The sequence below is a fragment of the Cydia pomonella genome, chromosome 5 (assembly GCF_033807575.1).
Source record: "Cydia pomonella isolate Wapato2018A chromosome 5, ilCydPomo1, whole genome shotgun sequence".
Lineage (NCBI taxonomy): Eukaryota > Metazoa > Arthropoda > Insecta > Lepidoptera > Tortricidae > Cydia > Cydia pomonella.
In genome coordinates this window covers 8486251-8501655 of record NC_084707.1, presented here as the reverse complement: position 1 = coordinate 8501655, position 15405 = coordinate 8486251, and the positions used below count along the sequence as shown (strand labels likewise).

The following is a 15405-nucleotide window of genomic DNA, read 5'->3' as shown; positions in this document are numbered from 1 at the left end:
AGTACTCACCTGCGCCAGTTCTCGAAAATGGTCGTGCCACGCTCTATTGGGATCGATCTATTATCACTGACAGGACTATTGTAGCCAATAAGCCTGACATCGTGATAATAGATCGATCGCAACGCCGGGCCGTGCTCGTCGACATCACCATCCCCCATGACGAGAATCTCGTGAAAGCCGAGAAGGACAAATCCAGTAAGTACCTAGACTTGGCTCACGAGATAACCGCCATGTGGGATGTTGATTCGACGATCATTGTCCCGATAGTCGTTTCAGCGAACGGTCTCATAGCGAAGAGTCTCGAACAACACCTTGAGAGACTCTCGCTAGGTGGTTGGATCAAGGGTCAGATGCAGAAGGCGGTGATCTTGAGCACGGCGCGGATAGTGCGGCGGTTCCTCTCTCTGCGGCCCTGACCACCGGCAGCTTGGGCCTTGCCCCGCTGCTGGCGGCACCCTAGGTTAGGTTTTTTTATAATGTGTTTATATTTTTTGTATTGTTTTGTAAGTGTTTTTATATTTTACTTTTATATCCATATTATAAAAAATCCTAATCTAAGACATTAAATGAATAAAGAGAATAATAATAATAAAATTCTTTATTGTGCACTACTAAAGAAAAACACATATTACAAACAAAGACAGGACTTAAATTAGTAGGTAACAACAGGCGGACTTATCGCTATAAAGCGATCTCTTCCAGACAACCTTCAGATAGCGAACCGGTGGCAAGAAATAGGCTATTGGGCAGTGCAAAACAACAATAAAACAAGTATACTTATAATATGTTAATTTTAAATTATAAACTACAAACAATAAAACACACTACATAAACTACATAAATTATTTAAATTACAATAATACACTACATAAACCTACATAAATAAATATTAAGCATTCTAGGGAGTGAAGTAACAACCAGGTAGAGAAAATAAAGGAGAATTTACTTACATGAATGAAATGACCAAGACTAAGAAAGTGATAAATAATGCTCTTTAAGACGTTTTTTAAAAATGGTTAAGGATTGAGCTCGTTTTATATCAATGGGCAAAGCATTCCACATTCTTACAGACTGGAAAGTGAAGGATTTGATGTAGAACTTACTAGATGACCGAGGGGGAGCAAGAAGAAGATTTTGTACACATTTCACTCGAAATATTTTTCAAAAGTGTTTTCAATAAAAAGAAACGTCAAGATCGCTTATCTGTACCCCTAGTGTAAATAAATTCGATTTCGACACGTGACGTACGCGTTTGCGTTTAGTCTCATTTTGTATGTGATTTTGAAAGAGCGCGCCAAGCGGGACGTTTTAGAAACTCAAAATCCTATACAAAATGAGACTTAACGCAAACGCGTTCGTCACGTTATGATGTCGATTAAATTTACACTAGGGGTACTGGACGTTTTCAGAAATAAATATCTGGGTCAAATATCACTGTCCCATGACTTTGGTGTACTTTTTTACCGTGTTTACATGTATACAATAATTGTAAAGTGACTTATAATCTGAGTATTTATACTATAAAAACTGTTAAAATGTTACTTTAAAGACAAAATTTTTGCAAAAAAACTGAAGGGAACTGATTTTTGAGTGTCCCATGCACACTTTCAATTTATTCAATACTGTATCGTAACGTCGGCGCCACGGCAGCAGCGTTTATCGAGCGCCAGCGTCCACGCAGCGACGACGCAACGTCTCTAACCTCGGCGTCTTGCCAGCGTCTTGTCAGCGCCTGCACAGCGGTTTCACCCTGACGCGGGCGCTAACAAGACACTGGAAGGACGTTGACGCTGCGTGGACGCTGGTCAGACGCTGGCGCTCGATAAATGCTGGTGCCGTCGCACCGACGTTGCATGACTTGCAATGACGCAACGCAAAAGTTGCGTTACCGTTGCGCGGGTGCCGGCAAGACGACGACGCTCGAAAGACGCTAGTGAGGGGTGGCCCTAAGTATAGTATTAATAAAATATTATTTTACAACAGCATGTCTGTGTAATTTGACTGCCTACATTTTTAGAGATGCTAAAGGTGTCTAATGTTTTGACGGAAATGACTATAGTTATCGTTTGTTTTCACCAAAAAAAAAAACTATTTCAGAAAATTAAAAGTACCATAGAACATTGTTAGTATCATCATATCATTATAGCTTCATGTTACTAAGTACATTAAAATGATAATTTAAATTTTGTAAAAAAAAAATCTACCATACTTTCTTTTGTAATAATGGAATGAATAAGTTAGCAGTTGATTGAAATATTTGGAAACTTGGTGGGTTTCACTAACATCTATGTTACGATAGGTTTAGTTTAGTTTTAATTTGTACGTGTTTACATTTTCGAATCAATGAATAAAGATTCATTAAAGTCATAATAATAAGATTTTTGGAGAGACAAACATTACTTTAGTATAGGGATGTAACGATACCGATATATCGGCATCGCCAATTTAAATACACCCGATATCATAGTTTGAAAAGCGCAAATATAAAATGATTTGCGCAACACATTGTCTGCTAATAATTTAAATAAACTTTGGTTCCTTAACAAAAATGTACCTACTGAAGGTCCTAAAGTGAACTTTTGCATATTACTCTTATTTTTATTTCTCAGTTTTTCCCACTTCACCAAATCGAATTTTATGCATATTAAGTACATAATTCTTTATTAATTTGATTTGATAAGTTACTACTAAGCCATTGATATCGGTATAGTATCGGCGAAATCATGTATCGTTACATCCCTAATTCATTAGTAAATGAAGTAGCTATTTTTCACACATGTAAACCTTTCATGTGATTCCTAAACGTCACATTATGGTCCATAACTCACTCACTCACTTCGTCCTACTGTAGCTGTGATTGATTTTATAAGAATATATATTAATTATAAGGATAATTGAAACTGATTTCAATCTCATTTGCAAGAATAATAAATGATAATTAAAAAAAAAACTTTTTGTAGTACTTTACCTTACGTATTTTATGCTAAGATGATTGTAAAGCAATGATTAAAACCAAAAATGCAGCTCATTGGAAATACTTTGTCAAATAACTTTATTGTAATACAAAGTATTGCAGATGTTATTCGTTTTTAGAAGATTATTTTTGTTTTGTATTTTAATAAATAAAGACTGGTTCACTTAAAATACTTCGATATTTTCTTAAATCCTACCTAAAATTTGTGACGTAATGGATCTTCACATTGATTGTCATTACGTTTAAAGTGATTTATTGAGAATATAAATAATGTATATCGAAAGAAAGCAACATTTTCATAAAATATCGATATAGTAGATTTCATTACACCCATTTTTGGTTAAAAAAAATTTTGTGGGTGGAATTCCAATACGCTACGGACCCTAATTTTGAAAACGCCCATCTACTTTCTAATGCTAAAATACGAATTATAGGACCATGTAATAATGAATAGATATTACAAAACTAAAATACCATTGATAAATCAAATCATACCGTTATATTCCTATTGGCAAAATAGCACAATTTTAGCTGCTTTGTTGTTACGTTTAGTAAGTATATTAAATAGTAAAATCTTCTGTAAGTTTGTCACATCGAGTTAATTTAAATGAACTTGAATATTCTTGCCTAATAAAATACCATATTGTGGGTTGTTTACATTTTTATAAATACCTAAAAAAATACACGTTTTGTTTTGTCTGTTTTTGAATTTTTGATTATTAAGTGCAATTTATGATACCATTTGTTTGATTATTGATCTCACATACGACTCCTATGCGTCTGATTTGTAAAAAAAGCAAAAACATTAAAATAACATTGTGATTTTTGAAATTTTTGAAATTTCTCGAGATAGTCTAGAAATACTGGTCGAGAATTCCCGTGACTCGAGAAATAAAAAAGGGGCGAGAAACCAGAAACCCTACTACGAACAGAGCGCCCCGCGTGTGTTAAGTTCAATGTGTTAATAAATTAACCTAAATAGTATTTAGGGATTTTCTAGGTTTATACTTACCTATACAATTGTCTCGGGTATTCTTCGCCGTGGTTATAAAACATTAACTTGGCCACTTGTCCAGGTCGGCCGCGGCCTTGCCGCTCCCGTAAGTAGTAGGTTATTCGACAATCGCCTAATCGCCGGGTTGGCCCGCAGCGTCTTCCCCTCACAGCTCTAATTAAGCTCACATTCTCATTCCGTTTTCGCGTTTAATTTCGCCAGCGGTTTCACCTTAATTACGTTATTCGCGACGGGCTCCGCTTGTTCCTGCCCCTAGTTGTTTTTAAACGATACGGTTATTTGACTATTGCGTTGTGGTCTGAGGGCAAGTTATAAGTAGTAAGAATCAATTCGTTTGTATATTATATTTGTTATTTTTGTGCTAATAAAATCTTCTTATCTTATCTTATCTTATCTTAATCAAAACAATTGGATTTTAGCTAAGTTGCTAAGCTAAGCTACATGTTGCTATTATTTATAGGGTTACTATGAAAGTGGGTTTGGTTGTTTGGTTATAGTCACCAACTCACCACCCTAAATATGCTATAATTTCAAATGTCATGAGAATGAGACAAAACATTGTATATTAACTGACCGAAGAATGTATGACCGTGACGTAGTTACTAGTAACGGGCTGATTGCGTCAATGTTTGCCGCGTCTCGAAAGCGTGTTGAAAGCCATTACTTGCCGGCTATGTCTAATGAAGGCTATAAGGGCCAGATATTCATGGCGTGATCGCCATTGCGTGTCTACTAATGAGCGACCGTCGCGTGCGCACCTATCGCACTTCGTTAAATCGCACCCGGACTACGCGATATACGGAACCGGTATTAATGTCTTTGTTTCGTTGATTTTGCCAACGTTTTGTTAGTTAATAGCGTTATTTGTATGATGCTATCGGTGTCTGGATTGGGGTTTCTTATCGGGTAATACTGTAATCAATGTTGTATTTCTTGTAAACAAACGAAATTACGGGCTAGAAAATGTTCCTTTCCATTAGTTCCATCACTTTTTTGTCCGAATATCAACTCTATTTAGAATTTCGGAGTTTTGTGAAGCAACCAGAAAGTTACCAAATTTTGTAGGTCGTAGGTAGAGAAGTTTAAAGAGGTACTTAATTTCGAAGAGTCAGAACTCTAATTATATTACCATGTATTGAATTCAAACAAATGTTTGGTATTAAACTGACCGTTACTGACAAAATGGGGGAATTTGTAAACAGTTCCGGTAAAAGCGAACGCAACCCTAAAAATGACATCCAGGACACGAAAAACAATTGTGCATAATTACTCAAACTTATGTTTAGTCTATTATTAAGCCAATCTGTGCTTTGACACAAAGGAAAATGGATTTTATTACAATAGGACAGAATGTTTTTTTGTGTATCCGCGGGGGCCGCGTAACGTGGTGCGTGTTTAGGTCCGCGGGGTGGCTTGGGAACTTCGCAGGTGGCGTTTTCATTATTCAAGCTCCATTGATTGGATACTTTGTTGCCGTTTAAAAATCTTATTAGCAACCGCCCGACAACAAAGCCGGGCGATGAGCCTCCTCAGGCCCTCTATTTACAAGGTAAGTGATTTTTTTTCAATTACAACGATGAGCTGCAGGTTCGAAAGTGTAAGTCATCTCGTTAGTGAATGTTTTATTCCCTGTGTAGGTTTGTCAGCGGCAATGAATGCGATGAGTAGGCTATTTTTGACATTTGTGTCAAAGGTTGTGTGAATGAGCGTTTGTATTCTAATGTTCTTTTTGACCTATATCGATAAGTCAGATACTTAGAGCCTACAAAACTGTACAAGGCTAAAAAATCCTAAAGCGGAACCGGAAACCTACATACGAGGATACCCAAGCACGCATGATTTATGTGCAGTACCCAACATTAACTTGTACATAGTATTGTTTTCCTTTTGTCATTGAAATAAGATACAAATGTGTATACTTATTTCTGACCGCGACTACACTCGGAATTTTAGACATGACATTCCTCGCCTCGTCAGCGATGACCCCCATATTACGGGTAATTACGCTAGAGACATTCAACAAATTACATTACCGCTATAACTGCGTAGGTACCATCATTATGTCGGACATACAAATTAACCAAATTACGTCGAACAAAGAAAATCGCTCCGAAAGAAAGGGTTACTGAAATAGGTAAATACATTGTCCGCTTTACTCGCAGAGAAATAGAATTACAATCTAAATTAATTACGCTTTTAAACCGTCCGTTATTCTTAATTAGTTTCTGCACCGCAGCGGAAGCTCGCGCACTCTCTTAATGAAGGGTAGTTTCAAATCAGTGCGTTTGATCAACTCTGTGCAGTCTTAATTACGGCACCCGTTCCGCGCGGGACAATCCGGTTATTTATGACTACATAAGCTTGATTATTCTTTAATGAATACTTGTTTTAAAACGTTTAATTAAGTTTTATGGCGACAGGGCCGCTCAGACGGGCGTCCCGCCGCTCCGCCGGCCGCGGGCTAATTGGATCGGGTTGACGCACCCCGCGCCCCTCGCCGCACCGACCACCCCGAGCCCCTCACTTCACCCACTCCTAATTGTATGAAATTGCTAATTGGAAAATTTTATAAACGCGGCCGCCCGCAGGCCTACGCCGGACTCCGTTGTTCCGAAGAAAAATTAATTCAAAGGGTCAACCTCTTCGTGTTTCTCTTAAACGAGGCAGAAGTAATCTTGTTTGCCTCTAAGAAATTAATTGCCGGACCTTCTATTGACTCGGCATTAAAGATTCAAGTGACGCTCTGCCTGTTTAAAACAACGTAAGTGGTTCCCCTCTAGCGCTCTACGAAGGTCCTCATTACCCCCAATACTCATACTGGATGATGGAGAAAAACAAATTCAAGTTGTGGTTTATAGTCCTTGGGTGGTTAAAGCACACAACTATATTTCTAAATCAGAAGAAAAGCTTTAAATAAGTAGAGAAGGGTATTTTTACACGGTAGGTCAGACTACCAGCGATTTGAAGTAGAACCATTTCACTTTATAGAATGAAACCACCAGAAACTTCTGTTTATTTATTCAGTTTTTTTTTATTTATTTACTATATTAAGTTTTCATTAATTTATAGTCCTATCCATTCTAACCTCCTTTTCTATTGTTCCAGGGCGTGTAGTTGGCGTGGTGTCGAGCGGTCCCCGCTCCAACCGTCAAGCTGGCTGCGAGCGCGTTGAGCATGAACCCGCACTACCACGGGTACGCGGAGCTCAGCTCGCCGCACCCGCCCTCCCCGGAGGCCGCCTTCACGGCCAACGGACACGACTACCCACACAACAACAACAACCCGGCCCTCAAAGAATGCGCGGGATGCGGCGGCAAAATCGTAGAAAGATTCCTCTTACACGCCTTAGACAGATACTGGCATCACGGTTGTCTAAAATGCACGTGCTGTCAGCAAGCTTTAGCGGATATGGGACGGTCCTTCTACTTCAAAGGAGGGATGATATTATGCAAAAGCGATTACACGAGGTGAGCCATACCCTCTAGAAATATCACATTAGACACTAGTTTGTTAATCACAGCGAGCCGTCAGTTAGCTTCCTATACAGTTTTAATTAGAGCGTTCACTCTATGATCTTTGATTATCGCGGGAACGTGCGCCTCGGAGCTTAGGTCACTCTCCTCTAAGACTGTCTTCACAGCCAGCAGCCAAAACTTACCCCACATAATAACAACTTAGCCTTCAAAGAATGTGCGAGCTGCGGCGGCAAAATCATTGGACGACCGGTTTGGCTTAGTGGGTAGTGACCCTGCCTACGAAGCTGATGGTCCCGGGTTCAAATCCTGGTAAGGGCATTTATTCGTGTGATGAGCATGGATATTTGTTCCTGAGTCATGGGTGTTTTCTATGTATTTAAGTATTTATAATTATTTATATATTATATATATCGTTGTCTAAGTACCCTCAACACAAGCCTTATTGAGCTTACTGTGGGACTTAGTCAATTTGTGTAATAATGTCCTATCATATTTATTTATTTATTTATTATTTATTTATTTAATACTGTTTAGAATAGACCATTCATTCTATGATCTTGCACTACAACGGGTACGCGGAGCTTAGCTCATCGCACCTGTTCAGTCTAAAGAGTAATAACCGGATTAATCTGAAGACTGGAAACAGGACTATGTACACTGTGGCAATATCTGCTACACCTCGAAAACGCTAACGGTTTGCTCAGTGTGAACACTCCTTAAATGTTTGTTGTTTGCCTCGTTATAGCTGATGTTCCAATCTAATTGGGTAACTTTAGGACTTAAATATTTTTCGGCACAAAACATATTAAAACTAAGCCTTGAGGTATTCAGTGTGTTTAACGAACCGATTTTTCTCAGTGATCATCGATAAAAGATTCAGTTTTTAGTTCGTCATCTGATAATGACAATAGCGTGTCTGTCAAACGTTCGATCGGCCAAAAAAGTATATCGAGAAAGCCGCGGGCGCATTGTATGAAAATGCTTTAAACCGTTGCGTTGTGTTTTCTACCTGGGATGGGGGCAAAAAGTACAGCTTTGCACACAACAACCGATGAACGGCATCTCGCCAGCTAAATTGGTCTCGTTAGGAGCCCGCTAAGGACTAATTTAGGAGGTAACTAACTTTTTACACCGTCCTTAGATATTTCTTGCAATACGGACTTATGTTATTTATTCATAAGTTACGGTACGGGCAAGTAAACAATTATGATAATTGTTGGCTGTACAACTAACGATAATGGTTTGTTTTCTTGATTAAAGACAATTTGCAATTCATTACAACGATTGTGCTGATTTGTGTCAACATTACGCGTTTAAAAGAAACAGTTCAATATAGTTAGAATATTTTTGTGAAAGGACTTTATACATACCAAAGGAACCTTATTCGTTGTAATAGAACTATTATTTATGTACATTTATTATTTTGTTTGTCATACCCTCGGGCCAACATAACGAAGAGCTGAAAAGACTAATTAAAATTCTAGGATAAATATTATTTTAACAATGAACAAAACGAATTAATTAAACAGTTAATTGTTTGTTTTCTATTTGAATAATTGGGTTATTGGTTAATTCACTTGATAACGAGTCATTTCGATGTTACGAAACACCGCAGAGTGGCCACCGCTCTATTTTGTATCATTACTACAGTACCTAGTACAGACATGCACGCATGGCTAGGCATTCCTTAGCTATGGCAAGTAATATGCTATGTGGTGATAGGTATTATGTAGGCCACACTGATCAACTTTTATACTAATATTATACAGATATTCCGTAGAAAAAAAATCACATCTGATTTGAGCAGTGTCTTTTCAAAAGGGATTTTTAGGATTCCGTACCCAAAGGGTAAAACGGGACCCTATTACTAAGACTCAGCTGTCCGTCCGTCCGTCCGTCCGTCTGTCACCAGGCTGTATCTCATGAACCGTGCTAGCTAGACAGTTGAAATTTTCACAGATGATGTTTTTCTGTTGCCGCTATAACAACAAATACTAAAAAGTACGGAACCCTCGGTGGGCGAGTCCGACTCGCACTTGTCCGGTTTTTTTAAATAGTTTCCATAGAGAAATAAGCTCTGTTGAAAAGATACTCCTCAATTTCTAAAAACTGTTTATGTATGGAACTAACAATTTTGGAACCATAAGTGCCAATAAAAATACCTACTGACGTCTGACACTAATAACCCCCTGAGAAGCCCAAACTTAAAATAGAAATCACTATACCATTGATAATTATGTGTATAAATTGCGGCAGGTGCAAAATATAATTAGATATTGTACCCTATTATGTCTGTAGTCATTATTCTTAACCACGGAAAGTGTTCAACCTCGTTAGTGACATAGCTCCTTCGTTAGTATTTCTTGCTCGCCCTGCACTTACGAGACAAAAGAAGTTAAAATCCGAGGATTTCAAGATTAATTGAACTGAAGATCACTTTTTCTAAAACAAATAAATATTCCACCATTGTCTCATTTAACTTTACCGATAGACATTAAAGAATGTCATTATGTTCAAATAAGCGATGTAAAATGCACACAGCGTCCCGTATTTTCTACCATCCTTCCCGCCAAAAGCGCGATAACCCTACCATAATCGATAAACAGCCTATCTACATTCTAGCTTCATAAGTAGTTACGATCTTTTGAAATTACTCTGTTTCACTGTTATTTATTTTACAAAAGTCGTATGTCGTATAGAACGCTCAAAGTAGATACGACGTTTTGTGTGCTTGCGGTGGTCTAGCACCCCGCAGCGCTGCAGCGGCCCACGTGGCCACAGCCGCAGGCGCCCCTCCACGCTCATTAGCGTTAATTAGCTAAAGTCGAGGAATTCGACCCAATTAACTATGTCCCCTTCCTTGCGACATGCGACGCTTTTTATCGCCGCTCCGATTTCTAACCAGATATTTCTTCTGCTTTATCTTTTACGTGATGTTCATAAAATTGTTTGATGCCGGTCCCGAATTGTTCCAAAACCCCGCTGCGCGAAAGATCTTGCCAGCGACATCTAGTAATTTGATCTTACAACACTGCCAGTCTTTTTGTTTAAATACATATCAGATGTGGACTGCTGACCCCAAAGAGTAAAGTAAGGCTGAACATAGAAAACTCCCTTGGTTGACGAGTATAGATGACTTACAGACCTAAATATGAATTATTATGCCTACTCATGGTAGATATTTAGTTGATAGGAACATAAATTCACTCAAATTAAAGCACATTCATTTCACACTGATTCGACTTGTTTACCGGTGGTGAGACGAAAGCAGGTGCCGTATTCAGACACGAAAATATAACTACTATAATTCCAATTCGATATGATTGTCACTGTCATCACGTTCGCACACGTGTGGCTGTGCTCTAAAGTGACTGAGCACTCGCCACACGTTTCGATATTCAAATGCACGTGAGAATGAGGTTCCAGGAGTAGAGCCGACCGCGGTCCGTGCGTCGTAGATTCGATAAAGCTCGTCTCACAGTTGACAGAGACGACGCCCTAACGAGCGGGGGGAAGAAGTGCGGTCCCGTGCATGTCTCTGCTGATTGACCCGCGTCACTCGGCAAACAACAACTAACGAGTTGCCCCCACCAGGTAATCCCGCGCCCACCGACTTTACGTCTTCTGATTGAGACGCCTTAATAAAATTAACGTTTTCACGCAAACAACGCGCGTTTACGCCTTTGTCCCGATATGATGGATTGCGGTATACAAAGCTAACAAAAACGTATTAACAGTATGGAGTTTCATACATTGTTACCGTCTTTTTCCTTTGAGCGTTGATGCTCCGCTGATTACTTGTGTTGTGTGCGAAGGAAATTAGTCGCCGATGTGTGATCCGTGTTTCTGGATAAAGACGCGCTGTGTAAACATTCGCTGGCTTAATTTGTGTTTTATAATGATTTATGGCGTCTATTGTGGAGAACGTGTAGGTGAGCTTAATCTTCTTTATCGACTGTTGTGTAAACTCGCTTAAGATGTTACGAGTATATGAATTTCATAAGCCAAAATGTTAATTCAGAGTACTTATATACAAAACCATAGAGGTATCTCTTATTGCTCAACAAGAACAATCCTGGATTAGTACGGTAGGCTCATTATACAATGGTTTTATTAGTTGATGTTATAATATCACATGTAATAAGTAACAAATATACTGGCTACAGATTTTTCCTTATGAGATCCTTTTTCTTCAAAATTCCTTCCGTGTCTTCGACGTCTCCTTTAGTTTTGCTTCAATCGGTAGCAAACAATTCGAATAATATTAGGCATTTTTACTGGAACTATAATGAATCATAAAACTGACGAAGTTTTCCTTCCCTAAAAATATATTTCTATTTCCCTCTGAAACTCCACTCTAAAAATATTTAGCAACATGTTACGTCACGTCCACTAGGTGAAGCGGTTCGTTAGGGCCCGGGCTCCGTCAATCAGGGCAATTGCTGCTCAATCGGCAATCACCTCCCCTCGCCTCTAACGAGTCGCGGCAACTTCTTACCCCCTTACTAACGCATTGTTGGAGTATTTACATGCTGGTATGTGCTGGGACTTGCTTGGCTGAATTTTGAGATTAGGACTTAATTTTTAGATAAAGTTTTTTTTTCCAAGATGTTGGCAAACAAGCATACCGCCCGCCTGGTGTTAAGCAGTCACCGTAGCCTATGGACGCCTGCAACTCCATAGGTGTTACATGCGTGTGGCCGACCCTTTAACAACCTGTACACTCCTTTTTTGAAGTGGGGTAGGAACCCCATACTGTAGGTAGACCCTCGGGAAAGTGCTCTCAATGTTTGAAGAAAAACTGGATTTAATGACCTCTTCTGCCCTGTAAAACTACGCTGCTACCACCTGCGATAAGAGTTGCATGAAACTACTTTTGTAAACAACTCCTAGTTAACATCGGTTCCAACTGGAGGTAATTACACTAATTACCTTGCAAGAAGGTAAAACATCTATACCCAAGGGGTAACAGAGATGGTACTTGTAATTATAACAAGGTACTTAAGTGTCAAAATTGAAAAGGTTAGGTTGGGTTAAGAACCATTCAGTATTTATTTCCATGGAATTATCCTTTACGTGATTCTCTGGTCCTTGCCTTTTTCTGATAACCCAGTGTGAGTCAATCAAAGCTGTTCTATCGGTAATGACCGAGTTCCATCGCTCCTAACAAACTGGCCTATTGCCAACTATCGTGTTGTATTGTAACGTCATGTACATGTATGACAAACTGTGCAGACTTCGTCAGGATTCCCTTATATAACTACAAATACTAAATTCTTTTTTAGGTTTTCCCGAGGGGCTACAGTATGGGGTTCTTCAAAAAAGGAGTGTACAGGTTTTTAGTGTCGGCAACGCACATGTAATATCTCTGGTGTTGCAGGCGTCCATAGGCTACGGTGACTGCTTACCATCAGGCGGGCCGTATGTTTATTTGCCACCGACGTGATATTATTGGCTAAACTGTCAATTTTGCTGGTTGATAATAATTCTTTGACATCTACAAATCCACTTCGCCTTGTTTGCGTAAATATGGCTCGCATCTCTTTTGATTTTCTATACATACGAAAGTGATGCAACATGAATCGGCATGAGCAGCAGTATGAATACCTCTATTGCTTCTCATTTCCGAAGTTTTATTTGAGTTAACGGCTTATAATCAGTCTATTAACTACAAACCCATTAGCGAGGCATCATTACATATGTATGTTGTACCTTCATGCACACGTACAGGTCTGATCAGAAAATCCTCGATAAAACGTGCTAAAATTAAAAACCGAAGCTATTCCAAGGAACTTATTATCCTCCTTTTAATTATAAAAGCCATGTATTTTATTGCAGCGCGTGTCAAGGGCGGCCGAGGTGCAATTTGGGGCCTCGTTAAGGCGCAAAAGACGCATTTAATTGCACCCGTTAGCCTAATGAGACCGTGTCCCGGTGTCGGCCGTCTCGCAAATTGACATTGTATGTAAATTGATGTGGCTACATCACAATAGAGCTTGGAAAATGAGTGTGCTAACTTTGGAGCTAAATGAGGTAGTGGTGAAAATTGATAGACGCACTAAATGCTTTTAAATAAATACAAGCGCGGCTTTGACTTAAGTAAGTTACATTGTCGTTTCCGTCAAGAAGTGTGATTTTCACAGGAGATTTTTATTACTGCACGTATTCATTCGTCATTTATAAAATGGTATTTGTAAAAAAAAAACATCTTAATACATACTTCACCAGCCACTATACATAATCATCTTAAAACCTGCCAAAAAGCGTCTGCTGGTGTCATCAATCAATAAAAAACAGGTAATTAAATGAACGTTCCAATAATAACAAATTCATACGACAGGTAATGCTTAAAAGGGGTTAATACTAACCGTGAAAAAAAATCTGAACGATTTGATTTTTTTGGATAGTTTCGAATCAGCCTAACGCTCAGAAGCAAATTGTACTGGAGCCAGTTACATAACAAGATGTAGGTACCTAGTGACTTTCGCTCTAGTAACCTTAGAGCTGAGAAGAAGACCCTGTTAACTTTAAAGGAGCAGAAATTGTGCTATTTTTTACGACTGAGACAAAAAAAGGAGTTTACCTTTGTTAATTTACTCTACGCGTTCAACAATCTAATTAACTTTTAGACGGTCAACTGATTAGAATTAATTAGTTTCAAAATCAAAATAACGTCACACTTTTTGCAAATAATTGATTCAATGGCAGGGAGATGTATAAAAATATGTTAGGGAAATTCCCTGTCCCATTTAAACGAACTAGTAAATAAACTTTCTACTGCTAAATATTTGACAAACGACAGTGTACACTTGAAAGCCGTTGAAATTGAATTGGGTACTTAGCAATATTTATGTCCTAAGCCCACGGGTTAGGCGTCCAATCTTGGCTCTTAAATATCGTCGTCGTAAATTTCGATCTTGTGAATGAATAAGTTATGTTTCAGTTATTCTTGCATAATGTTCGTCGTGTCATAATTGCGACGTATTTATGAATGGTTCCGTAATTCTGGCCTAATGCAATTTAGCCGGTGTTGCGATATATCCGTGTTACCGATACTAGTCAAGATTTAATATTACAAGTTAAACGAAGCGATACGATTAATGGTATAAATACCATTTCATTTTAAAAGTTGTATATCTTTGATCAATCTTTTTCAAAAAATAGTTACGTCGTCGAAATTGTACGTCTAGTCGCTGTAAAATTTTGATGCATTTGCCCTTTCTTTTAAATGTTTGTATTATTGTAAGCAGCTTGTCTGTATTTGGCGGAGTCTATACCTTTCTATTAATTAAGCTTTGTTTCCGGTACCCGATTGAAGATTCGTTCAACGAAGCGCTGGTTGGCTAAAACTTAATGAGTTATGCAGTTCAAACTAAACTTAAATTAACTTGTTTGTGTGTCATTATTTGTAAATTGTATGTCACTAACTTAAATTAATTTTAAGATTTGTTGTACTCTATGTATGACACTATATGGATCTTCCTAGATTCGAAACAAAAAAATAATTGAATTGATTTTTTGGCCACCCAAAGTTAATGCATTAAAATCTTTCATTTTGATACTTCATTACCTATTTTATATTCTTCTATTATCCTCTAGACTATCGTAGCGATCAATTACAATAATCAGAAAAAAACGGTTGCACGTTTTAAAATAGGTAACAATCAGCTGGCAAAGGTCTTTAAAGGCTGTTAAATGTTGCGGGCCAGTACAAACTCAGCGCGCTGCGTGCCCGCAGCGACCGAAGCGCAAAAGGCTTGTTGCTCGTCCAAGATTGGATTACGACGCCGGCGCATCTACCAAATTAATTTCGTTGTCTCTTTGCCGACCCGTGGTCACAGAGCTGAACTGACCAGAGTAACAGTTTCATGCAACTGTGCTGTCCGTGTTTTGTACAAGCGTTTCTTCTGGTCGCTACACAAGCTTGAGCTTCCAGGCGC

The 15405-nt window shown here is 38.6% G+C and overlaps 1 protein-coding gene across 2 annotated transcripts in view; it reads left to right on the top strand.

The window, feature by feature from the left end:
• The window catches only part of LOC133517654 (LIM domain transcription factor LMO4), a 270497-nt gene that overhangs the window by 176245 nt on the left and 78847 nt on the right, over positions 1-15405 (top strand). For both annotated transcript variants that reach the window (XM_061851012.1, XM_061851011.1), the window contains exon 2: positions 7095-7456. In XM_061851012.1, coding sequence (XP_061706996.1) covers positions 7164-7456 — 293 coding nt within the window. In that variant the 5' untranslated portion in view covers positions 7095-7163. The remainder of the gene's footprint in view (positions 1-7094; positions 7457-15405) is intronic.